Below are 25,661 nucleotides of genomic sequence, written 5' to 3'. Positions count from 1 at the left end.
ATAGCCATTGGCTGGTCAGATGCATTTCATTCTCATGGAATTTCTGAGGTTTTTGGAGTGATTATTAAAATTGACATTACATTTACTCAATGAAATACGAACACTCCATCTTCATTTTCTTCATTCCACTTTGGGGAAAAAAACCTAGAATCTATGTTTAAAAAGGTCCAGATGGAATGTCCAGCCGTAAACTTTATGCTGAATGTTTCATTCTGTTCAGGTTCACTTTCAATTACATTTTTCTTTCTGTTGTTTTGTGGTGTTTAAAAATCCCCCCCCAAAGCAAAAAAAGGAAATGCACATTTATCTAACCTTAGTGAAAAATACAGTTCAGATGATCACCAGATGAAAACACTATCTAGTCCCTTCAGTGCATTTCTTGAAAGTCAAAACACGTTATTCAAAGGTTATTCTTCTCAGTATTTACAGCGACAATGACCTTCCTTTTCACCACTTGCTATTCTATAGCAGATGGGAAAGCCAACTCTGCCCAACCTTAATCCAGCTGGCAGGACTTCAAGGACAAAGAAAAAAGGCAAATCACATAAAATCAAATTAATTTAATAAGGAACTGAGAATATAGTATTGTCAAAACACAAGGCTATGTCCCTCAGACAGAAGTGCAATAGAGAACACTAATCACAATAGAGGCCGATTCCTCCCAGACATTCGTATGAACCTTCTGATAGCCTCTTGCCTTTCAGGTTATGGAGGGAGACTGGCAAATACATTAGCTTGTAGTCCAGCTTCATATGTTGCAGATTTCCAAATGTCTACCTTCTGTTATTTGTGAAAACATAAATCTGTGAAAATCCATACAAGCACCAAATTATAGAATTAGTATAAAAGAGCAAGAAGTATAGAATTAAGTCATATAAACTGTCAGCCCTATACCCAAATCATTACAAAAAGGATTCAAATGATTTCTCTTGACTTCCCAAGCATACAAAATTATGGTATAGACACGCTGCCCAAGGAAAGACCTACAGTCCACTGCTGTGGAGTACCCTGGGTGGCCTTTTCTGTGCAGAAGAATGGAGGCTGAAGTTAGCCAACTATCATTAAATTTGTACTCTTCCATCTATCGAGACGCCATGCTTGCTTCCATGCAATCCGTGGAAAAGGTGCATCCTTCAGACAGCACAGTCACAACTTTTGCCAACACACTCTCTACAAGAGCGGGCAACCTTTGCGCCTTTTGTTCTTTCTGACTTGCAGGGCAGCCCGGGTAGCCATTTCAAACACTTCCCGCACTCCGTCCTTTGTCTTGGCGGAGCATTCAAGGTAGCCAAAAGCATTGATTCTGTTTGCCATGTCTCTGCCATCTTCCGGCTTCACAGGCTCCTTCGTAAAAATGATGACAAAACAGTTTGATTATTATTTAGCACTGCCTGATATAATAATAGAAAAATCCAAGGTAATTCCAGTACTTATTTTTTGGAGTATAAGACGCAGCTTTCCCCCCCACAAAAGACGGTGAAAATCTGGGTGCATTTTATACTCTGAATGTAGCCCCACCCAGCTTCTCAAACGGAGGTTTCAGAGGCTGAAAAAAGCATCAGAAACGAAGCTTCAGAAAAGAAGCCCCCAAACAGCTTCAGAGGCGTTTTTTCTGAAGCTCTGTTTCAGAGGCTTTCAGATGCAAGAAAAGAAAGTTTTTTCTGAAACAGAATTTCAGAAGTTTCAAAGGCAGGAAAAAAAGCAAAAAAAAAAAAAAAAAAAAAGCAAGGCACAGAGCTCCCAACCAAGGAACTTGTTGCTAAAATTCACCTCTGGGAATAGCTGATTGGGGGTATTCCAGTAGGCAGATCCACCTGCCAATCAGCTTTTTTCTTATTTTCCTTCCCAAAAACTAAGGTGCGTCTTATATTCTGAAAAATATGGTACTTCCTCTTAATTGTTTGTTTTGCTTAGCCTCAGACAATATAGCAGAAAGCATTTCTGATGACCACAGCAAGTTGTTAAAAACTTTTGGCAAGCTGTAATCTATTTATTTCAATTTAATATGACTGTCCATATTGCTTTTATAAAAATAAAAGCAAGGAAACTAGCCACTGAACAGCAGCAGAAGTAAAAATTGATTCATCAGTCACAATTAACATAACCAATGTATAGATAGGCTCAGCCCCACTTTCTGACTTCCAGACCCAATGATAAAATCAAGCCTTTAAGACATTACAAAAAGCCAACAGAGTTGGAGCCAATAGGATCTCTAGAGGGATGATGTTCTAAAGGGCAGGCACAATAACAGAAAGGGGTCCCATCCTGAACCCTGCCAGGTGTCCCTCCTTTGTAGATGCAACCTGAAGCATACACATTACATAACTTAATAATTTATATTTTCAGAGTATCATTGTGCACCTTGCTTGTATGACAGAAGAAGCGTAAACCCAAGACAGCCCTGAGACATCTGCTGATTTTTTAAAAAACGGGTATAGGGCTGTGCAACTTTGGGATTGAGGCCATCATTCTGACAAAGGCCCAATATGTAACACTGATGTGTAGGAAACACTGGCATAAATCCTTAGTGCAGGACTAAATTGGGTTCTTACCTGCCGCAGGCTATTGGGGTGAAGGGAACACTCATCAAATAAAAAAGTACACTTGACATTAATGTCTTTGTGACGCTGTGGGGAGGATTTGGGCATATATAGAAGACAAATTTCCTTTGATTCCCTTTCTAAAGACATTGCTGAAAAATAACCGGATCATCATGAGCCAAGTCCAAGCCGCTTTGGAAATATAAACTGAGTTAATAGCATGTTTTGCACCCAGAGTAGAATAGGAATAGTAGTTGCCAGTGCTTCCAGAATAATTTCTCATCCATGCTTGTTGGAGAAAAAAATGCTAGAGTTGAAAAAAGGTAAAGAGACTACTGGAAAAGCTTGTGGATTTATTAATTTATATCCTGTTTTTTCATGCTAATTGGGTTGTTATGATCAAAAGCAACCAATTAAAGCAAACTATAAAATGTAATTCAGAGATGTACAAATAATAAAGAAATATTTCTTAATTCAATTTTCAAGCTCTTTTTTTTTTAAAAGATTCAGCTTCTTGCCTAAGTGTCCTGAGAAAGCAAACAGAACTAAATTAAAAACTTCGCTGGGGTGGTTAAAGAGGAGCATCAATTTGTACTCAATTTCATTCTTCAAAGGAAGCTCAACTGTTTAGAATTGGAAATGCAAAATCAACAGCTTCTTTAATCAGCCATAATCCCAAATGAGGGTGGAATTGATGAGGTAACATTAATTTGGTCACCTGTTTCATCTTTGCCAACTCCCTGCGTGTGTGTTCATCATTCCGCAAATCCTTCTTGTTTCCTACAAGGATGATGGGCACATTTGGGCAAAAATGTTTCACTTCAGGTGTCCATTTTTCTGGTATGTTCTCTGGAAGAAGCAAAGAGATGGTAGAACCCGCTCACTGAGCAAATCCCCAGTAGAACAGATTCATAAGTGTAATCCCCACATCAATATAAGGGAAAAGATCCATTTTGGTGAGACTGAATACAATAAGAGTCTTGTTTCCAGAATCTTGGCTGGTAAACAAGTGTCAGTCTGCTTCATCCACCTCACCCCACTACAGATGTAAGGGAACTTTGTACTCTTTAGACCAGTAAAAGACAGGGGAAGAAGTGACTGAGAAGTGTGTTGGAAGTTTCCCATCTAAACCCCAGAACCACAGTCAGAAATTGTAGTAACATAGAGAGATGAAATACATAGAGCTACAGAAAATCTTAAAATGTCACAAAGGCTTTCTGTGCAGAAAAAAAGTACATATCCCTTCATCCTTGAATTTTCTCTCTCTGCAATACTGCCAACATTCATTTCCCCTCATCTTTCTCCTGAAGGCAACTGTTGAGTCCTTTCTGTCCTTATATACTGAAAAACTATTAATGGTGTCATAATGAAAACATATCCAAGTAACCATCCAAAATGGCTAATCTTGAATGGAGGAAGCTATTCATTCTCCATCCAGCAAAATAGATTCGATCCCTAAAGGATTCCTTTGTCTAGAACAGACTTTGAAGAGACGTCCTGAACCTCTGCCAGTCTGCATTCTCTTAGACAGTATCCATGTGTGTAGGCTATTACAGCAGTCTTAAAATTTGCCCCTAAAATTCAGCTTTTTGTCATGTTAAGGTATTCTTGTGACACTCACAAAGATTGAAAAACAATTAGAGTTAAGATTTTGTTTGTTATTTCTGTGATAAGAAATATTATAAAAGTAACCAAATATGTCTGAGAAAAATCTGATATGATTTCAGAACAGAATAGTTGACGTGTTTTTTCTAAAGTGATGAACTCATTCACCTGAAAAAGCAGGCCTATTCCACAAGCAGCAACCAGTGATGGGAAATGAATTGATGGATCACCTGACTGACCTATGTGCCAACAAGTTGTCTTGATGTCCACCCTTAGTGATCACATAGATCTTCTCCATGAAGATCTGTCTCTAACCTGGTCTTTCTGAATGTACTCATTGCCATTAAATCTCAGTCTATCCATCTTGCTGGTTGCTCATCCTTTTTCCTTCCCAGTATTAGAACTTTTTCCAGAGAGTTAGGTTTTGCACAATGTGTCTAAAGTAGGATAATTTGAGCCTGGCTGTTTGCAAAAACTCTGTTGATACGTTCAGTGATCTATTTGTCCAATATTGGTTGCCCCACAGTCTTTTTTTCAACCCCAAAGTCAAAAGCATTAATACTCTTCCCATCCAAATTTCAGAAGAGATTATTGAACTTCATACGCTTAGCAAGAACTCTGCAAAGCTTCATCACTTCCAATAGAAGTTTATCATAACTTTTTAGCACTTTCCAAAGCAATACATGTTTACAATCTTTCCTTATTTACCTTTACAACTCAGTGACATCAATTACATACTACACACAATACTATTTCCAGGACACCATTTTGGCTTTGAAGAATACTCGGACATTTGAAAAACATTACAGAATGGAATGGAATGGAATGGAATGGAATGGAATGGAATGGAATGGAATGGAATGGAATGGAATGGAATGGAATGGAATGGAATGGAATGGAATAGAATAGAATAGAATAGAATAGAATAGAATAGAATAGAATAGAATAGAATAGAAATAGAAATAGAAATAGAAATAGAAATAGAAATAGAAATAGAAATAGAAATAGAAATAGAATGGCAGGAGAACCTATACTATTTCATATAATGTTGTTGACTGTGACACTAAGTACAATATTGTTGACTATGCAGTAAGGCTGTCCAGCAGAGAATTGTTTGACTCCTGCTTTATTGATCAAAGCAGCAGTTTCAGATGGCATGGTAACTACTTCAGATAGGGGAAGACATACAATATGTTGACCATTCCTGACCTATAATTTTCCCAATTCATGGGAAGACATACAATATGTTGACCATTCCTGACCTATAATTTCAACTGTTATTTTATAGCCTTACCTAAACTATCTGGACTATCAATGGAGAAGCACATGAGGATAACATCTGTATCAGGATAAGAGAGAGGCCGCAGCCTATCATAATCCTCTTGCCCAGCTGTATCCCAGAGGGCCAGCTCCACCTATAAATGGGGAAAAAAAATCCAGTCCCTTAATCAACATAATTGTGACTCTGTGGTTAAATACAGATACCGAAGAGGGAAAAAATCTGACTGTTTTGCTTTCCTCATTTATTACTTTGCCCCTTGGCAATTTTAAGCAGCCTGGCAAAATATCTACCAGTATTAAGCAATTAAAGATATTAAACCCTGTACTTAACAATGGCCATTATGCAGAACCGTTTTTCTTCATCATTCTCAAGGGCATTCAACACCAAGTTCATAAACACCATCAAAAATAAATACAAGAACTTCTCTTCAGGGCAGAATGTTATAAGAAGCACCAGAAGAGTTTTATTGAAGTTTCCACTTTTCAGAAATTCAAAGTTTTTATACTAATTTGATGAGCAAATGTGATATATGAAATCGTCTGAAAGATGGCAACTGGACTCACAACCATACCAGAAGTATAGGACAGTTATGTACATTTTAAATGTTTATATATTTATCTATAATATAAGGATGAGGGGGGTTGACTCTTTACATAAAAGGGGAGTGTTGCGTAGAGACGGAAGATCAAACCCCTCCTAATTTACTTCTTTGAACTCTAGTCCTTAAAACAAATACATATTCATCAAATTGGCCTTCATCAGCTGGTGAATTATGAAACTAGGCAAACATTGCTCAAAACTACTCAGCAAAATAAACAGAGCATGAGGGCATGGATCTGGGACAGTTACTTAGTCTATCTTATCTGTTTAATTATATTTCAAATGAATCCTGGAAGTTATCTTTGAATCAAATTTATATACAACTCATCTCATTATCTAAACGACATTGAGCAGTTTACAATTAGGTTAGCAAATTCCCCCGAAAGTCTTTGTTGGTGTCAGAGGTTGGTGGTAAAGGAGCCTGAGGCACATATGCAACTAGAGAGAAGACAGTACTATTCATGATGTTAAAATCCCATGGACATAAAGGTCATAAAGAAGTTGATCGATATTTAACTAGAAAGAAGGAATGTAGGCTTCTTTGATGCAGAATTATCATTTCAGCGTAATTATTGCGTAGGAGTTATACATGTAATTTAATCTACAAATATAGAGCCTAATGTTTGAAAAACAGCTTCCACCACATTGTTTTAAACATTTTAGTCCTGATTATTGGTGGTTGACCAACCAGACATTGACATTTCTAAGGGGAATCAGTATCAGATACTACTGGATGCACAGGGGGGGGGAAAACCCTATGACAATATTAACTAGTGCGGGGGTCAGCAACCGGCGGCTCTGGAGCCGCATGTGGCTCTTTCATCCCTCTGCTGCGGCTCCCTGTCGCTCAAAATATGCGTCACAACCGCCAATGTGCGACACCCATTGGCATGCGATTTATTGAGCTTTTTGACCCTGGTAGGCCAACCATGGATAAATCCAAGAAAAGTTAAGTTTCAGAAGAAAACAGAACGTTTAATTCAACTACATATGTTAGTTTTGTGGCTGCTCAGGAAATAGTCAGGCACAGGAAGGGTTTTGTGGCTCCCGGTGTTTTCTTTTCTTTGGGAAATGGGTCCAAACGCTCTTTGAGTGTTTAAGATTTCCAACCCCTGAACTAGTGGCATTAAGAGAGGAAAACAGATATTACTTAGAACAGCGGTTCTCAACCTGGGGGTCGTGACCCCTTTGGGGGTCAAATGGCCATTTCACAGGGGTCGCGAAAGCCCTCTCTCGCCCCCCCCCATGTCTTCACTCACCCTCACCCTCTGCTTCTGTTGGATCGCTGGTCGCCGGTCACTGGTCGCTTACCCCGCCCACTCCCAATCTATTGCTGAGTCCCAGCTGATGGCTAGAGGGAAACAAACCGTTTAAATTCTTGCCGCGGGGCTTCAAAGGGTCGCCCTACAGCTGATCAGTGTTAAAAGAAAACAAATGAGAAGACCGGTGCCTGCAAAAATAGAAAAAAACAGCCCCTTTCAGCTTCAACATAGGTTAATTACTACTCAGAAGGCTGAAAAAGTTATTTTTGACTGGTCCTCGCACTTTTGACCAGTCCTCGAACTTACGACTGTCCTCACATTTTAGGTTTTTGCCCTATCTTGTCACCATGGTGAAGAGAAGCAGTTGTGAAATGAGTGATACGGTTGTTAAGAATGGTACAATGGGCATGATGACCAGTCATAAGTGCGAAGACCGGTCAAGAGTGCGAGGACCTGTCAGAAATCACTTTTTTCAGCCCTCTGGGTAGTCCTTTTGTGCACATGGACTACTCAGAGGGCTGAAAAAGTTATTTTTGACTGGTCCTCGCACTTTTGACCAGTCCTCAAATTTACGACTGTCCTCACATTTTACATTTTTTGTCCTATCTTATCACCATGGTGAAGAGAAGCAGTTGTGAAATGAGTGACATGGTTGTTAAGAATGCTGCACGGGCATAAATGTGAGGATGGTCATAAGTGTGAGGAACAGTCAAAAGTGCGAGGATCTATCACAAATGACTTTTTTCAGCCCTCTGAGTAGTCCCTATACACATAGCCATGGCCATCCGGTCACATGACCAGCTAGCCACGCCCACAAAATAAGCCACACCCACAGAACCAATAGTAAAAAAATTTAGAACCCACCCCTGGTTGGGGGTCACCACAACATGAGGAACTGTATTAATGGGTCGCGGTATTAGGAAGGTTGAGAACCACTGACTTAGAAGCTGTTTCTACTACAGTATTAAAGATGATGAGTTACCTGTTTCCCATCTACTTCAATATCAGCAATGTAGTTTTCAAAGACTGTTGGTACATAGACTTCTGGGAATTGGTCCTTGCTAAAAACAATCAATAGGCATGTCTTCCCACAAGCACCATCTCCCACAATCACCAGCTTCTTCCTGATGGCTGCCATGGCTGTAGAGACAAAAAGAAAACTAGGTCTGAGGTTTAGTTCATTAGGATATTGGAATATTACAACAAATAAGTGTAATACTACAACATACTCCTCTTCCATGTGAACAAAATATATTCTGGACCAGATAGGACAAGCCTGAATAAAGAAGTGTAAGTTCTTTCTTTGGATTGACTTATGGAGCAAGTATGTAATCAGAAATTGAATATTTAAAACAAAGGAATGGAAGCCATACTTCTAGTAGCGTGTGTAATATTTTGAATCTTCCAATCAGCGTATAGATATGGTTTTATATCTATACGCTGATTGGAAGATTCAAAATATTACACACGCTACCCAGTAATGTACTAAAATAATACAATGTTTCCTTGCCAATATATCCTGCTGTGAGAATTTTTGGGCCTTGGTATATCTCGAAAGAAATCAGCAATGTGCTATATGGTGTGCATATGTACAACATGGTGTCCTGAGGGACCCAACATTGCAGCTAGGGAATCTGCTAGAAAATCGTCTCTACCTCTTGCCATATGCTACCATCTGCTTCATTGGCAGGACAAAAGATTCATCAAATATTCTATTCACCCTATTCAACGGTGGTACCAACTTGATTAAGATGCCACCACCTTGGATAATGAGGGAACCTAAGACAGGTTTTCCCTAAATTGATGCCATTAAGAACGATGAGAGGTATGCTCAACTGAAGAGTAACAGTTTGGTAATTCTGAAAATAAAGACACAGCAATAATAGCAACAGAAGAGAGAGAGAGAGAAACAAAAAAGATGTTCACCCACTATTTCATTTCTAACTATTTCAGAAATTCCACAGTAATATTTATGGTATATTTTTAAAAGACAATATGAAATACAATACGTTAATTTACTATGTGTTACATTCTTCTTGGAATCTATCTAGTCACAAATATATATTCTCGCAACTATTAGAGGTTATTGGGAATCCTCTGTAAAAAAAATTTATTAGAAATTCAGTTGTATGTCTTACAGTGATGAAAATTTGGCTGAGAATTAGGATAAATCTAGGAGATTTGTTTTAAAAATATCCTAAACATATTATCATATCTCAGTGCTTTAGCCTGATAATGATTTCTGTAAACCTTCTTGCTTAGTTTCCTTCTCATGGACAACTTGAAGAACGTAATTGGGCTCCATTTTAAAACAGATGTTATGAATCAGCTACAAAACCACAGAAGCCTTACAACATCCAAGCTTTACACTGCTTTCACTCCAGCAGTTTATTTTAGCAACTTTGAAGTGAACCTGGAATACAGTGATGCAAGACGATCATGAATAAGCATTTGTACTTGAGAAAAAATCCAGAGAAATAAAAACTGCAATATAATCTTTTAGGGACTTTACTCTAAACCATCATTTTTTCTGTATTCCACATGCCAGGAGACATATTTTTTTCCAGAATAAAAATTTAAGGCAGACTTTTAATACACTTAAAAGGTTTTATTTTAGACCTAAGGTAAAATAACTATCTACAATTAAAAAAAAAAAATCCCATCCCCATGTTCTGGTGCTGCTGTGCAAATCAGTCATCGAAAAATAATTATGGTTCTTGTTATGCAGCAGTATGGGCCACTTGCAAGACATATTTCTAAAACCATTTTCCAAGGGCCATGATGGGAATAGCCTGCGACATAAGAGTGTCACCCAGTGAGATCCTTAAATAGTCCATTTTGCCTGTTAAATTTCATTTCCTGCTCCCCTCCACAAAATATAGGCTGGACATTTTAGTCCTGCCCACTTCAGGAACCACATTTGGCCTGTGGATGATCTACCCCTCCTTATATGCAACTGAATCTTCTGGTACAATGTGATTTTTGGGCAGAGATTAAAAAAAAGAGAATGTGGGTGTGGGTGCCTGCACACTCAGAAGTTCAACAATTTTTAAAAAGAAGATTCTTATATTTTTTTCAATAAAGCACAAATCAAAGAACATATAACATTAATAAGGACTGCTGTGGTGTAGAGGCTAATTTGCTGTATTAGGAGCAGAAGGATCCAGATTATAGATCCAGTTATAAATTTCAGTTGGGCATGAAAGCCAGCTGGATGTCTTAGGACCAGCTCTCAATTCTAGTCTGGGAAGTTGGAAAACATCTATATACCAGACTGCACTGGACTAACCTGATAGATTATGGTCCATACCCTTCAATGAAGACGCTTCATCCACACTTGATTGATTTGGGCTGATAATATTAGTCACTTTTATTAAAGATTTACATGATTTCATTTGGCTGTGATTTTTCTATCACTTATTATATGAAGACTATGATCACCAAAGACCTAAGGTAGCTCGACTGTGAAAGCAGAATGGCTTTTTAGAAAAGTTAATCTCACCCTAGTCTTTAGAATATTTTGGATACTCTAAGCTTTATAATATAGCATCCTATCCAGATTTCCATGCTATTTCTCCTTCAACCCTTTCAAAATAGCCTTTTCCCTTAAATCTTAAGAGCAATGTATTTGTCTCACAATTCCTAGTTTCTCCTTGCTATCCCCCTACCAATAAATTCATAAATTAGTGTTGAATAATCTAGTGAAAATTGTGATGCCAATAGGTACCAGAACTCTGGAGAAGTGACTCCCTATTTAGGGATAGAGAAAAGAAATATGGTGTAAGCTGACAGCTATCAGCTGTCCCTATTCCTGAAGAGGTATGGTGGTAAGGTATTAGCAATAAGGAATTATAGCAGGGAGAATGCTGAGCCACATAAATGTAATCATGCATGAAAACATGAACCAGACTCAGACAGATCATGGTACACACCAAATCCACATGTAGGATGGGAGAGGAGGAAGCCTTCCCTTTGGTTGCTGAACAATTTATTCTTTACACACGCACTCATCCACTGCTGGTGTGTCCCGGTTCTGAATGGGCCAGAGTTGGGGAGCCCTGCTGTAAAGCACTATGGAGTGGTATATAAGTCTAATTGCTATTGCTATACTATTATCTTGTAACTTGTAAGGACTTGCTTGGAGAACATGAGTAGGGGAGCTTTAAGAGAAGCTTGGTGTTCTACCAAGCTTTTCTTCAGTATCTGAGGAAGGGCATCAATGTTTTGCTGCCATCTAGTAATTTATTTTTGCAGCCCAGATATGGTAGCCTTAATTAAAGCGATCAGTTCCCCTTAAGTGAACCCCAAAAGTAAGTATTAAGATGAATCATATACAGGAAATCCTCAACTTACAGCCATTTGTTTAGCAACTGTTTGAAGTTACGATGTCTCATAGTAAATGAGATGATGTCTCACTATTGACCTCACCGCTTAATGATGAATTTTCCAGTTCCTATTGTAGTCATAAATAGAGGACTACCTTTTCTACTGAAATTAGACCTAGAAACAATTGTCATAAACTGGGATATTCCAAATTATGCAAATGTGCTCATTTATATTTTGCTCTCAAGGAATCACCTAATTTTGCTCCTAGAAGGGAATAGTTTTACAATCAGCTGTGGTTAGAACATTTGAGGGGATCATTTTTAAAAGACTTATTAAAAAAAAAATATCTGAAGCATTATAAATAGCTGCTGTGCACAGGTATCTAGACATTTCTATCAATTTTCATTTTTTGGCTGTCTTCACAACTTCACTCAGCATTAGAGGTTTTAAGAAAATTTTACTCATATATCTCAATATCATAGAAACATGCTTTTGATACAGTTATGCAGAACAGCCTTTAACTTTCTGCGTCTATCAATTTACAGCTAGGCTTTGTAAGGTATGAGAATCATGAAAAACTACCTTGAAAAAATTACTTATGGTGCGTACCTGTATAATAGTACTGGTAATCATGTCCAGTCAAACATTTTATTAAGGTAGGTGAAAAATAGATATAGGATCATTTTTAAAGCCTGTCTAAGATATTACCACCAGCCTACGTCATGTAATCTCATGCTTTAATTGCAGCACTATGTTGAACCTTGAAACTGTTAAACAGAAGAGAGAACTACTCCCAATGGCTAGATTCCAAAAAAGCAAAATACTATATATCCATATTGAGAAGCCACCAGTTCTCAGAGACAATGGCAACGGGGCTTCAGATATATCAGGCCAGCTCCCTTAAGTCAGTCCTGTCTGGCTTGGCCATGCTGGCTAGACTAATTAGAAATGAAATTGATCATATTTTAAGGATTCTGGGCTAGGAAGCCCTGCCTTTATGACATAATTCAGTTCACAGTTAACATCTGAAGATCTGCCCACAGCTTTATTAAAGGAAGCTCCATCTGTTTTAATCTGGTATGAAATAGTGATTTCAGATTTTTGTTTCCCTGCCATTCTGAACTCCAAATAGATTTATGTCATGACTTGGTATTTGGAAACTGTTCCTCGTTATTTATTTTTTAAAGAATATCCTTGCATTATTTCTCTTTCCTAAACATGCATTTAATACCTCAGGAGTAATGTTGTAGTGCTGGATAGATAAGATAATCACTTTAAGAAAAGAATGAAGTTGGTATTTTATGAATGCAGATCCTAGGGTAATGTAAGAGCATTTGACCTTTGAAAGTCAGTCTGAAAATCAAGATGGAAGAAAAAAGGGATTGTGGGTTGAATGCAACTTTGCGTAAATTCCCCAATTATTTGACTCTCAAGGCACACCAACTGACCTATGTAGTTCAGACATTTAGCCTTCTGTGTGCTCTACCTACTGTGTCTGTCCGTCCGTCTATCCATCCATCCATCCATCCATCCATCCATCCATCCATCCATCCATCCATCCACACACCCTTATTTATCGAATTTTTACACAGCTCATCTCCCTAAATGGTTTATAAATAATATACCAGTTTATTTTCTATTTTCCAATAGAACAGTTTTATTCAATTACGTTTGTATCACTGATCCATTAAAAATGATGTGGGCAACAGAAGAGGAGATTTAATTTTTATCTGGTTTCCTCCCAGATTTAAATTATGCACACACATTTTTTTCTCCTCTCATATTAGGCCTTTTCTTCCTTCTTTACAGCTAACAATGGCTTCAGAGGAGAAGATTTAAGTAGGTAAATGATGTGTAATTCTACTATGGATAGTATCTCCCTGTTAGCCAATGAAAAAGTTTTGAAGAGGGTGGGTTGTAAGTCTTCACATCATGATTACTTGGGCATTTAATTTAACAGGATTTTTGGTGAATAACTTGCCCCTTTTTCCTCGTTAAAATTTCAGAAAAAACTAACCATTATAACTATTGGGAGAGAAACTGTTGCTCTCCCTCACTAATTCCTTTGGCTGATATTTACATGTTGTATAATGCATACATGTTGTACAAGGTGGCCACACCCACCCCAACTCTGCGAAGGGGGAAAACGTTGCGATACGTCACATGATGGCAACGTGATGCCACAAGTTTGACACCCATGTTGTACAACAGAGGTAGGCAATCTTTTTGTAGCCAGCAACAGGTTCTAATAGCTTATGGCAGACTAAGAGCTGCAATAGTGGGAGGTGATGGGAACCTTTTATGAACCTGATTTACTTAATTTAAGTATTTTTAGCCAACACATTATCCAGAGGATCTTAATATAGGAGATTAAAAGTCATAAAAAGATAATACCAAAAAACCAAGTCAAATAAATACTAACCTCAAATTTATTTTGAAGACTATGTGTGTTTTAGGTCTTAAGCTACACTTCTCATTTGTTCTTTCAACTGAAAATGGTTGGACATTATGTCACTGAGTTCTGGCTGCCATGGTTAGGGAAGCTTCGAGGTCACAAAAAAGGGTAATCAAATTAATTATTAGATAACATTAATTACATTCTCACAATAATCAAATTTCTAATATACCCCAAACAGCCATGTTTTTTTCATTTATAATAAACGGTAATATTCTCAGTCCAGAGCCTCTCTTAATTCAAAGGTTTGTAAGCAATCATTCAATAACTTAGAGGAGCACAATTCCTCTGAGGCATTCATGCAGAATAGTTAATAGCTACTTACTGACTTTATTGAATTAGTAAACTGAACCAACCAATGTTCACAAAAAAGAGGCAAACTGAGTCATCCAGAACTTTTCTATACATGCATGGATTAGGGAGTGACAAGGTAATATTAAATCTTTGGGTGGGGGAAGCTTTACAAAACTTCCAAGGCAGTCTCAGAACCAAAATATGTTGAAGGAAGAAATGAAACAGGTGTTTTGATGACATACTAGAAATACCATAATAGAAATATATTCTGCTCTGCCCCATCACTGACATTAAACTATATGATTTGGTGACTACAATGACCAGCTGCCACATCTATCTTTTCTAGGGGCAGTACAATCTTGATCAAGACCACTAATCACTGGGAATGAAATGTTATCTTCTATCCATTAGTTCTCTTTATATTCTGCACTCCTCTAATATGACATTTAAGAAAGAGGAGGAGAAAAATCACAAATAGGATTATGCATAAAGCACAAGATGAAAAGCATATTTTTTGAAGCAGCACCCAGATCCAGAAATGGAGACATGCCTGCTCAGAGACTGGAAGTAAAGAAGATGACAAGATGACATGTAATTGTCTGATTTGCAAAGATGACATCTTTGCAAATCAGACCCAGAGAAAACCATCCAAAAGCCTCTTTCTTTCTTTTTTAGATTCAGTAAATAGATGGTGGAGTTGAACCCAACCCTGTGATCTAGCCTATGAATCAAAGCAAAACTCTGTAGGACCAAATTTAGAAAAAATCACAAAAACACATTTTCTGTTTTCAGTGAGATTTGTACTAATCTCTACCGTTAACAAATCTGCTAAAATGTTGTATGAATGTTCCTGTATTAAAGTTTGAGGGATTTTAGAAAACTAATTCTTGTATAATAGCAACAAAATCTTTAATGACTACAAATTTGATAATTCATATAAAGGTGACCAAAAAGAAGATGAAAGGGAGGCTTACTACAGAGAAGTTGAACTGTCTGCTTAAGTATTATTTCCTTCTGATTTAGGCTGAATCATTCAACTTGGCCAACAGAGACTTATCTTTTGTATACTCTGGAATAGTTCTGCCATTTTGCAATTAACTGTGCTTTACTTGTTTTGTCGCTTACTTTGCTAAAATCACAACATTACCCAGATCAGATGTCATTAGAGATCAATACACATGTAACTGGAAACAGAAACTTCAAGCAAAGATGTTATAGTGCGGGGATTTTCAATTTTTTTCAGTCTGCAGAACATGTTCATTTAAAAACAAAATATGTAAGAAATCCAGGTGACACTGAGAAAAACCCTGTCAAATCACAGAAGAATAGATATTAAACTTGGCTCCATCAAAAAATAATTTGGGATTAACTAGGACCTGTCTCTTATATTTTTAATCATATTCCATGTTGCCATTCAGTTAAGCACTCAAGATAGTTAACATTTAAAAAACAAATAAAAAATCTGCAATCTGCCCTTTGGACATGTGGGAGGTACCATTACCCTCCTTGAAACTGGTATGTCATAAAGGGTGTTGATGAGAACTCCCAAGTTGATCTGGTCCCATCAGATTAAAAATGTGTCATTCAATATCAATATTTGATTGGAGATCAGGGTCAGCATCAGGGATTGCTCTTACAGCATTATGTCATCGCAAATCCTCCAAAGGGGCCTGTTTAGACTTTGCCTCTTGAGAAAAGAGAACACAGTTCCAGTTCATGTTATGCCTATTCTGCTGCTCTTTTTTTTTTTTTTTTACTATGTTGACTTCTCAGCCCTGAACAAAATAGAGTTCCCTGCCTCCTTCAGTGCTGCAGTTGGTTCTTTTGCAAATTGTGTCCTTTTTGCAAGCAGAAAAAACTGGCATCTACTGACCTCATTTATATGACTAGGTGAAGTTGCTGTGCCTCCTCAAAATATATATTTGTGTCTGAAAACTTTCAGTTTGTTTGGGGGACAGGGCTCAAATTGAATAAGACAGGAATAACTCTACTACCCTAAAGATGCTATAGGATTTACTGTATCACAATCAGGCTTCAACTAACTGTAAAGGAAAATAATATATACCCAAGTGCACTTTGTAAACACTAGCATTCTTCAGCATGTAACTGGGAGAAGACCAATCATGACAGGGGTAAACAGACAGGAAGCAGCAGTAGACCAAAATTTGAACCCATGACAACAGTTTCATGCTACTGTGATGGATCAAAGTAGCCCTGAAACATTGCACATATCCAAGATGAAGATTGAGATAAGCATCAAAATTGGCCAAGGCAGCCATGCCAGATTGTAAAGAATAAGAAACAATATATAGGCAAAATGATGAGGACACAACTCAAGATACCTCCTGAATTTCCCTGTACTGGTCAAGCCAGCCTGCTATCTTTAAATGAGGCAAGAGATATGGTACATTTGGCTTTTGCACATGGAAAAGGGTGACAGGATCCTGCTTTCTCTGTGTTTGCCTCATTGTACTGACCAGAACGGCAGGCTGTTAAATGTCATAAGAAAACAAAGGACAACTCTGTGAGATGACTTACACATCTCTTTTAGATGTTTAGCTTTCAGAGCTAAGTGAATAACAGCCAAGTCATAAAAATGTTGGCATATAAGCTTTTTACTCCACAGATTTTATACTCAGTTATTTCAACCTTAGCAACTTTAAGATCTGTGGATTGCTGGCTGGGGAATTCTGGGAGTTGAAGTCCACACATTTTATAGTTGCTAAGGTTGAGAAATACTGTTGGATCATTTTCTTTTTCAGGGATAGTATTTATTTCTTTCGGCAAAACAAAATGTTACAAATTGCTTTCACATAAGTAGATCTGAATGTCAGAACTGCAGTTCTGCAATGAACTTATTTAAGGGAAAATGTTTCAATTTTGAAGAAATCTTTGAATAGAACACTAAATTTTGTCAAAGTATTTTAATGTCAATGAAATCTGAGTTTTTAACTCAGACTGTGATTATACAGTTGTTACCAGTGGTAAGCACATCTTGTTGAACCAGCTAGAAAAAAGATTAGGAAATAATACTCTGTAAGGTGTGACAAAAACAGTGGTTTTGGAGGACTGATATTTTTATATATACTTCAGTTTTAAGGATGTTATTAAAGCCCATAAAATTCAAATAAGCAACAATTGAATCATGATCACCACAACAAAAGCACTTGTATTGTTATTTCTAACCACATTTGATTCCATTTAAAGATATATAAACATCAAATTAACATATATATTTAAGCCCTAAAAGTGATTTGGACTTCCTACTTAAGAGAAAGAGTCCTGTGGAGCAGGGGTTAGAATGTAGTATTGCAGGCAAACTCTGCCCACAGCCTGGAGTTTGATCCTGATAGGGCTCAAGGTTGATTCTGCCTTCCATCCTTCCGAGATCGGTAAAATGAAGATCCAGATTGTTGGGGCCAATATGGAAATAATGCTTCGTCATTGTAAACCACCCAGAGCATTGTAAAGTCCTATGGCGTGTGTTATATAACTCTAAATGTTATTACTAGTGCTAATAGATTTTTTTTAAAAAAAGCAAGACAAATATTGAAGCTTTCTCTAACAAGCACATTTTACCTAATGTTAAAATGCCATTCTTAAACTATTGAAATACTTGTCACTGTCTCATGTGGAACTCGGAAACACGGAAACCTCCCAATGTCATGTGTCTGTTAAAAGCGGGATAAAAGCTTAATAGAAAATATTCTTCCACCAACAGCCTATTTAATAGCATTTCTTAAAAAAAAAAACCTTTACCCTAGTTTGTAAGGCTGCCTTTTTTATCTATTAACCAATAGATATGCTGACATTCGCCAATAGAAAAAAAACATCTGCCAGTCACAAATATCTTAATGAACCGGTATAACAAAGTGAATGCCCTTTTAAAAAAAAACAAAAATGCTTGATCACAATTTAGGGGGCCTGGCCTGCACTGAAAAGACTTGGCAACTTGATTCCAGGCCCAGAGAGAAAGAAAAAATGCAGTCATGGTTTTGGAATGCTTCCTTGTTCCTAAGTGATTAGCACAGCCTCCTCCTCCCCAGCCCTCCTCCTCCTCCTCCTCCCCCCCAGGATTGCCACTAGATGAAATTGACCTAAACAAGCACAAACAATTTCTTTACAGAAATGTCTCAGAAAGTCACTATCCCTAGCAGTGGATAGTGCTATGAATAGATTTTCAAGAATCCCTTTTCAAGGAATAGCTGGAAAGAGTAACTATCTTGCCACACGAAGTACTTCTGTCAGAGATCCACATTCTTCTTACTCCGAGGCAGCATATTTTTGCAACACCTCCCCAAAGATTTATCACATCCCCATTCTTGTCCAAAGCAGGAGAAACCAGAGATTAAAAGATGAAAAGAACAATTTCAACATGTTATTAGAAGTGGATATAAACTAAAGTCGTCTCTGAATATTTCCCACCCAGGTTGAGTTTACAAAGAAGGAGGAATAAGCATGCTACTCTGCCCTCATACTATTCTTACCTACTCTTATGGAACAAAATCCATGGAGGGATTTTCCAAAAATTTAAAGCCTAGGCCAGTGATGGCTAACCTTTTTGCCATCGCGTGCCAAAAGCGGGGGAAGCGTGGTGGGGTCACACACACGTGTGCCCACATCCATAATTCTATGCGCCCCCCCATGCTCCCCCCGTTTTTGGCACATGATGGCACAGTGGGCCCGTTTTTTGCACCAGAGCCTTTCTAGGAGCCTGGGGAGGGCAAAAACGGCCTTCCCCACCCCCCCAGAAGCCCTCTGGAGGCCAGAAACAGTGTGTTTCCTGACTTCTGGTGGGCCCAGAAGGCCCAAAAATCAGCTGGCTGGCGCACGCATGCGTGCCAGTGCTGAGCTCACGTGCCCACCGATATGGCTCCACATGCCACCTGTGGCACCCGTGCCATAGGTTCGCCATCACGGGCCTAGGCTTTCAAATCGTCATGGACAGAAGAGGATGTCCATTGTATAGTCATCCTCAGTGAGCAGAGGCCAATCACGTGCAGCTACCATGCATATCCTTCTTTCTGCTTCCTTAGAAATAGACCCTACCATTATCTGAATTGGTGAAATGGAGGATGGTCCTTAGAACATTGTTTAGTCGCTAAGTTGTGTTCAACTCTTCGCGATCCCATAGCATGCCAGCTTCTCTCCACTCCGTTCTCCACTATCTTCCAGAATTTGCTCAAACTCATGCACAGTGTCATTGACACTATGTCAATGACAACCATCTCATTCTCTGACAACCTCTTCTCCAACATCTTTCCAATGAGTCCTCTCTTCTCATTTGGTGACCAAAGTATTTGTACTTCAGCCTTGGAATATAACTGAAAGGCAATATATATAATTTTAAAAACAACTAGGCTTCAGCTGACTACAGGTACCAATTAGACAATGAAGGAAATGCCTTCAAGCATGTTGCTCACAGATACCTGTATCTCCTGCCTCTTTGGATAGGAATAGCTTTTCAGAGGTCAAGGAGAGACATCTCTTAGCAAAGCCTGAGGTATAATACCAAGCAGTAGTTCGTTCTAATTAAACTATTCTTTAAATAAATTGCAGTGGTAGGACATACATATGATAAAAAGTCCTAAACCAAGATATACAAACAATGGCCTGGATAGCTCTGCAGACTAAAGCACTGTAATTTAACACCAGCTGTCTGCAATTAAAGTAAGTTCGAATCTCACCAGGCTCAAGGTTGACTCAGCCTTCCATCCTTTCTAAGGTAGGTAAATTGAGGACCCAGTTTGTGGGGGCAATAAGCTGACTTTGTATAAAATATACAAAAGTATGAACTGTAAGCCGCCCTGAGTCTCCGGAGAAGGGCGGCATATAAATCAAATTTTAAAAAAATGGCAAGATTATACAAGATATTCACCCAAAACCAAGTAAGCTTCATTACGGCTTAATCTGCAACAACTGTAGTCTGCCAACCATCACCTTTGAGAGAATCAAATTAAAGCCCTTAAGGTCCTGGGTGTGCTGGTGTGCCTGTGTGCCTTCAAGTCAGTGTTGACTCCTGGTGACACCCTGAACTTCTCTCACAGTATTCTTGGCAAGGTTTGGTTTGCCACTGCTTGCTTCCTTAGGATGAGACTGACTGGCCCAAGGTCACCCAGCTTGTGTCAAAGGTGGAACTAAAAATCACAGCCTCCCAGTTTTTAATCTGATGTCTTTACTACTACACCAGTCTTTAGCAGCTTGTTTCTCTCAGAAGTCACATATAAGAGGTGATATGAGTCAGTACTTTGTAACTTACCAGCTCCTCTCCCCAAAAAACAACAAACAGCCTACCAACCGGTTCAGTTCCCACCCCTCTCCCACATCCCATCTTGTTCCAAATTTCATCTGGAAGCCAGAAGGAAATGTAAGAAAGATATGAGTATTTTCTGAATTGAATTAAATATGTCAAACGTTCTCCCAACAGACTTGTACATTGTAGTGTAGTTTGTATAAAACATCTAAGGCTAAGAGGTATTAAAAAAAATAGCAGTATTTTGGGAAAGATGCAATTAGATTCACTCCATCTTATCATCTTTAAATGCAAAAGGGTCCCACCACTTCCTTTTGGGGGGGGGGTGCCTTCATGTCATGTTTTGACTCTTGGCAGCTGCCTGGAAAAGTTTCTTGGCAAGGTTTTTCAGAAGTGGTTTGCCATTGCCTTTTTCCTAGGATGGAGTGTGTGCGCGCAATTGGCTCAAGGTCACACAGCTGATTTCATGTCAAAGGTGGGATTAAGAATTCCAGTGTGTTAGTCTCTACTCCAAACTATACTTGTTACCCACCCAGAAAAAACACAACTTCTTTTTTATTGCTCCTGCCACCTCTTCATCCTGAATCAGGGAACTAACTAACAAACATCTCCCAACATTAGCTCTATACTGTACACAATTTTCTTTTACAACCTCCAATCTCACTTGATGCCTACACCCAAGAGCTATGCATTATACCTGAAATAACCAGACATTAGGAAACACCGGTTCTATACATTGTTCCAAAAGCAGAAACGGAGGAGTACAGAGTTCTTGCTCTTTGTCCAGTTACCACACGGTTAAATACTTGGTAGGGTGCGCCTTTAAACGCAGTCCATCCTTAGTCACCCGGGCGGGGGTCTCTTTCTCTCTCTCTCTCTGCCAGGTCTTTAAGGCAGACTCTTCGATCTCCTCGCGTGGGCGAGAACGCAGCCCAGCAAAAGCTAACGCAACAATAGTGGTTCGATTCCGCGCGAATTTCGGCAAGTTTTGCTGCAGTCCAGAGCAACTACATAAGAGGAGTTTGAAAGTCATCGGGAGGCTTCTGACACCGTCCCCTATTCCTGAGAAACCACCCCGTTTCTCAGGACAGCCACGATGGCCCTGCCCAATCTCTCGGGTGCGCCCAGGCAATCCTCGGCGCAAAGCCACCACCTCCTCCTCCTCCATCTCCTTCCTAGCCAACAAGCCAAGTTACTCGAGGGGCGCTCCTAGCTGCTCCAGCCCTTAGCCGCATCTACCGGGCTCTACTCTTTCCCAGGGCGGGCCCCTACCTTACCACGAAGTCTGGCTCCGGCAGCTCCGGGTCCTCGCCTCTTCGGTTCGGGGAAGAGAAGCACAGAAGTAGGCTGACTTCTTGGGATTGTCAGAGCCGCTCCGGCCGCCTCCTGCCCCGCCTGGGAGGAGGAGCTAGGCTCGGGTCAGGCTCGGGGGCGAAAGGGGCGTGGGACGTGTCGCCGGACTCGGCTTGTGTCATGCTTCTCCAAGGCAGCGACGTATCCCAGGCGGGGAACTCCTTGGGCTGAGCATAGGCTGAGTGGCGTTTCCAGGCACCTCTGAATAATACCCGCACGCCGACAAAAGCCGCCTGGAAGCTTTCCCTCTTAAGTACTTACTTCCAACTTGTTCCCATTGGATAGGAGGGAGTGGCCGTGCCGCGGTTACCCGGGAAGTTTGATGAAGACAAAAGCGCCCCCGAACTTTTCTTACAAGTGTTTTTAATCTATCTATACAGGTAGTCCTCGATTTACAACCACAATTGAGCCCCAAATTACTGTGGTTAAGGGAGACATTTGTTTAGTGAGTTTTGCCCCATTTTACGACCTTTCTGGCCACAGCTGTTCAGTGAATCACTGCAGTTGATAAGTTAGTAACCTGGTTGTTAAGTGAATCTGGCTTTCCCGTTGACTTTGTTTGGCAGAAGGTCGCAAAAGGGATCACATGACCTCGGGAAACAGCAACGGTCATAAATGTGAACCAGTTGCCAAGCATCTGAATTTTGATCACATGATCATCAGGATGCTGTGGTCATAATTGAAAAATGATCATAAGTCACTTTTTTTAGTGCCGTTGAAATTTTGAATGGTCACTAAATGAACTGTTGTAAGTTGAGGATTACTTGTATATTATGAACATTCTGATTCCTGTAGTCCATGGGTGTCAAATTTACCATGTCATGTTGCTGTCATATGTTTTGCGACGTTTTCCCCCTTTGTGGAGCTGGGGTGGGCGTGGCCTGCCCGTGACGCATCCAGCCCATGGGCCGCCATTTTGACAGCCCTGCTATAGTCTAACTTTAAAAGGGTACAGCACAGGGCAAAACATCTTGAACAAGTTACCTCAAGTGAGCTAATTTAAAAGAACGTGTCCAAAATTTGGGAACCTTGATTCTCGTGCCACTGAAATTTGCAAATTTTGTAAAACATTTTATGACATAAATATTAAAGCAGTTTATGACATAAAATGCAGTGTCATAAAGCTTTCCTGTGATAATCTTTGACTGCTATACAGTTCAACATGGGATGTTTTCCAGGCAGATACCTCTCTGAAGGTATCAACTTTTTCAATGAAGGCATTACAAGCTCTGTCACTTTTGAAGGCACTGAGGAATCATGGAAGGAAATATCACTGAAACAATAACCCAATGGTGACAGGTGGCCTAGTAATAAGCTCTGCTTGACAAAGCTGTAGTCTATTAACCACATTTTCTGGAGTGGTATAATACACTGAACCACTAACTTCATTAATATAATACAACAGCAAATAAGTAGTTAGCTAGTTTGTGATTCATTAGCCTATATTAATCACTTTTCTTCCTTATTAATTTTTCCTGTACAGAAAAAGTACAGTACTCCTAACTTGTACAGGCTGGAAGAATGTTATGCAGCAATTGTAAAATAGTTTTATAGTAATCCCTGGCTGTTGGAAGAAATGTCTATCTGAGTTCAGTTCCAAGTGGGAAGAAAGACACTGGAAACATGGAGACTGCTTGGAAGGATGGTTTTAATGGTGAACACATTAAAGGACCACATGGGTTTTAAGTCCTGTGTAGCTGATGACATGGAAGATAAATATACTGCTCAAAAAAACAAAGGGAACACAAGCAGAAGACATCCGAGATCTGAATGAATGAAATAGCCTTATTAAATACTTTGTTCGTTACATACAGTAGTTTATACACTGCTCAAACAACTAAAGGGAACACAAAACTACTGTATGTAACGAACAAAGTATTTAATAAGGCTATTTCATTCATTCAGATCTCGGATGTCTTCTGCTTGTGTTCCCTTTATTTTTTTGAGCAGTATATACATATACTGTGTGTATATGTATATATCCTGTCTTGGGCCCAGCCTTAGAGCTTCCTGTTCCTGTGCAATGGCAGGTATCCCATTGGTTGCTGTAGGGGCAAATTGCTGTAGTGCAAATCCTAAGAGTTTGTCTGAGATAAGTCCGGTTGAACTGTGGGCTGATGTAATGTTCCTAGGTGATTTCACAATGCAGTGAGCGCTGCTGTTAAATGGGTAGAGGGCTAATCCTATCATGTCCTGAGGGCCATGTCTTAATCCCATTACCCTGGAGCTGGGGGGGGGGGGCAAGGAGCAGCAGGCAGCTGCTTTGTCTTTAAAAACACATTTCTCCTTTTCTCATCCAGGGAAATACAATATTCTGCCTTTTTAATATTTCCTAGAATATTCCATTTTTCTAGGAGAGGGGTGGGTGCTAACTTTCTACATGGCTCTGAAGAGGGAGTAGCAGAATTTCATATAAACTGGAGAACTTTCTTATCAAAGCTGAAGTGCCAGAGAATTCACAGAATTAATCTTGGGAAGCCTGTACAGGCCAAAAGCAATGTAACCAAGTACTACTGCTGCCCTCTATTGGCCATTCCCAATTTCCAGAGTTTTTTTTTTTTCCCCAGCTATAAATAACAAGATTGTTCTTGTGAACTAAGAGTATTCATCTTTTTAAATGGAATTTCTAGATAAAAAAATGAAATTCAGTAAAAGCAGAGGAGGAGATATAAATGTTTAAGATAGTGAGCATGAATTTTTTATAATCTTAATATTTAGTAACCGTAACTGCTAGTAGGCTGAGGTGTAAGATTAAGATATTTTACATCTTCGTATAATTGGGATTCACTGAAGTTGTGACTCACTTTCAAGGCATATAGTGAAAAGACACTCTTCAGGCAACTCACAACAAACCCATGATTGTTCATTCAAGGAGTAGTCACCCAACTCTCATTGTATTTGTTCAGTGCAGTCTTGTAAACATTGTGAAATATTTTGCTTTTAAATCAGGTTTTCACTTAACTTTTATTTTCATTGTAAAGTGGTCCTTACAGTATTCCTAATTCTGTCCTAATCATAATAATATAATAATTGGGGTTTTTTTAACGTGACATACAAACTATCATTATGTGTTCGAAAGAATAGTTAGGGAGGTTTAAATTGTTGAGGAGGAGGGCTACAACTTTTGAAGGTATATTCACCCAGTGTAATTTGAGACCCACACTGAACTAAAAACTAAAATCACATTTTATCTAGTATGTGGTATGAAATGGTCCATCTGGTCAGTTTATGTTCCAGACTGCTATGGCAGCCCACAAATCGGGTAAACAGAGTACGGATTAACGACAAATTACCAGATCATGTGAAACTGAGCCACTGAGTGCCAAATCTGAGCTGGAATTGAACTTTTTATTCACTTGCAGGTGATAAAAGCTTCCCTTACATTTGCTTGAATGCATGTAAATTCTCCCTTGCAATAGACTCAGTACTCTGTGGATCAGTGGTGAAATCCCAATTTTTTTACTACCGGTTCTGTGGGCGTGGCTTGGCATGGGCGTGGCTTGGTGGGCATGGCAGGGGTAGGATACTGCAAAATCACAATTCCCTCTCCACTCCAGGGGGAAGGATATTGCAAAATCTCCATTCCCACCCCACTCTGGGACCAGCCAGAGGTGGTATTTGCCGGTTCTCCGAACTACTCAAAATTTCCGCTACCAGTTCTCCAGAACCTGTCAGAACCTGCTGGATTTCA

At 39.2% G+C, this 25,661-nt stretch overlaps 1 protein-coding gene across 2 annotated transcripts; it reads right to left on the bottom strand.

Moving 5' to 3' along the window:
• Positions 1 to 545: 545 nt before the first annotated feature.
• Positions 546 to 22,294, bottom strand: RHOC (ras homolog family member C). 2 transcript variants are annotated; one of them, XM_034414294.3, is made up of 5 exons: positions 21,895 to 22,294; positions 8,272 to 8,429; positions 5,440 to 5,560; positions 3,259 to 3,389; positions 546 to 1,344 (listed from the first exon to the last, which is right to left on the bottom strand). In XM_034414294.3, exons 2-5 carry the CDS (start codon positions 8,425 to 8,427, stop codon positions 1,171 to 1,173), a joined length of 582 nt encoding a protein of 193 aa, XP_034270185.1. In that variant the 5' UTR covers positions 8,428 to 8,429; positions 21,895 to 22,294; the 3' UTR covers positions 546 to 1,170. The 2 variants fall into 2 exon arrangements, with proteins under 2 accessions (XP_034270185.1, XP_034270186.1); XM_034414295.3 differs by having other exon boundaries at positions 21,890 to 22,194.
• Between the last annotated feature and the right edge of the window lie 3,367 nt (positions 22,295 to 25,661).

This window comes from Pantherophis guttatus, chromosome 3 (genome assembly GCF_059756535.1).
Source record: "Pantherophis guttatus breed Tessera chromosome 3, ASM5975653v1, whole genome shotgun sequence".
Classification (NCBI taxonomy): Eukaryota; Metazoa; Chordata; class Lepidosauria; order Squamata; family Colubridae; genus Pantherophis; species Pantherophis guttatus.
Note: the sequence above shows the minus strand (reverse complement) of the source record. Positions and strands in the feature narration are given on the sequence as shown.

What these genes read in the sequence shown, in the direction of transcription:
- RHOC (XM_034414294.3), bottom strand. Translation starts at nt 8,427, where the DNA reads ATGGCAGCCATCAGGAAGAAGCTGGTGATTGTGGGAGATGGTGCTTGT. An exon ending in TTGAAGTAGATGGGAAACAG is followed by an intron (nt 5,561 to 8,271) that starts GTAACTCATCAT and finishes CCCCATTTATAG; the next exon opens with GTGGAGCTGGCCCTCTGGGA. An exon ending in TGATAGTCCAGATAGTTTAG is followed by an intron (nt 3,390 to 5,439) that starts GTAAGGCTATAA and finishes TGCTTCTTCCAG; the next exon opens with AGAACATACCAGAAAAATGG.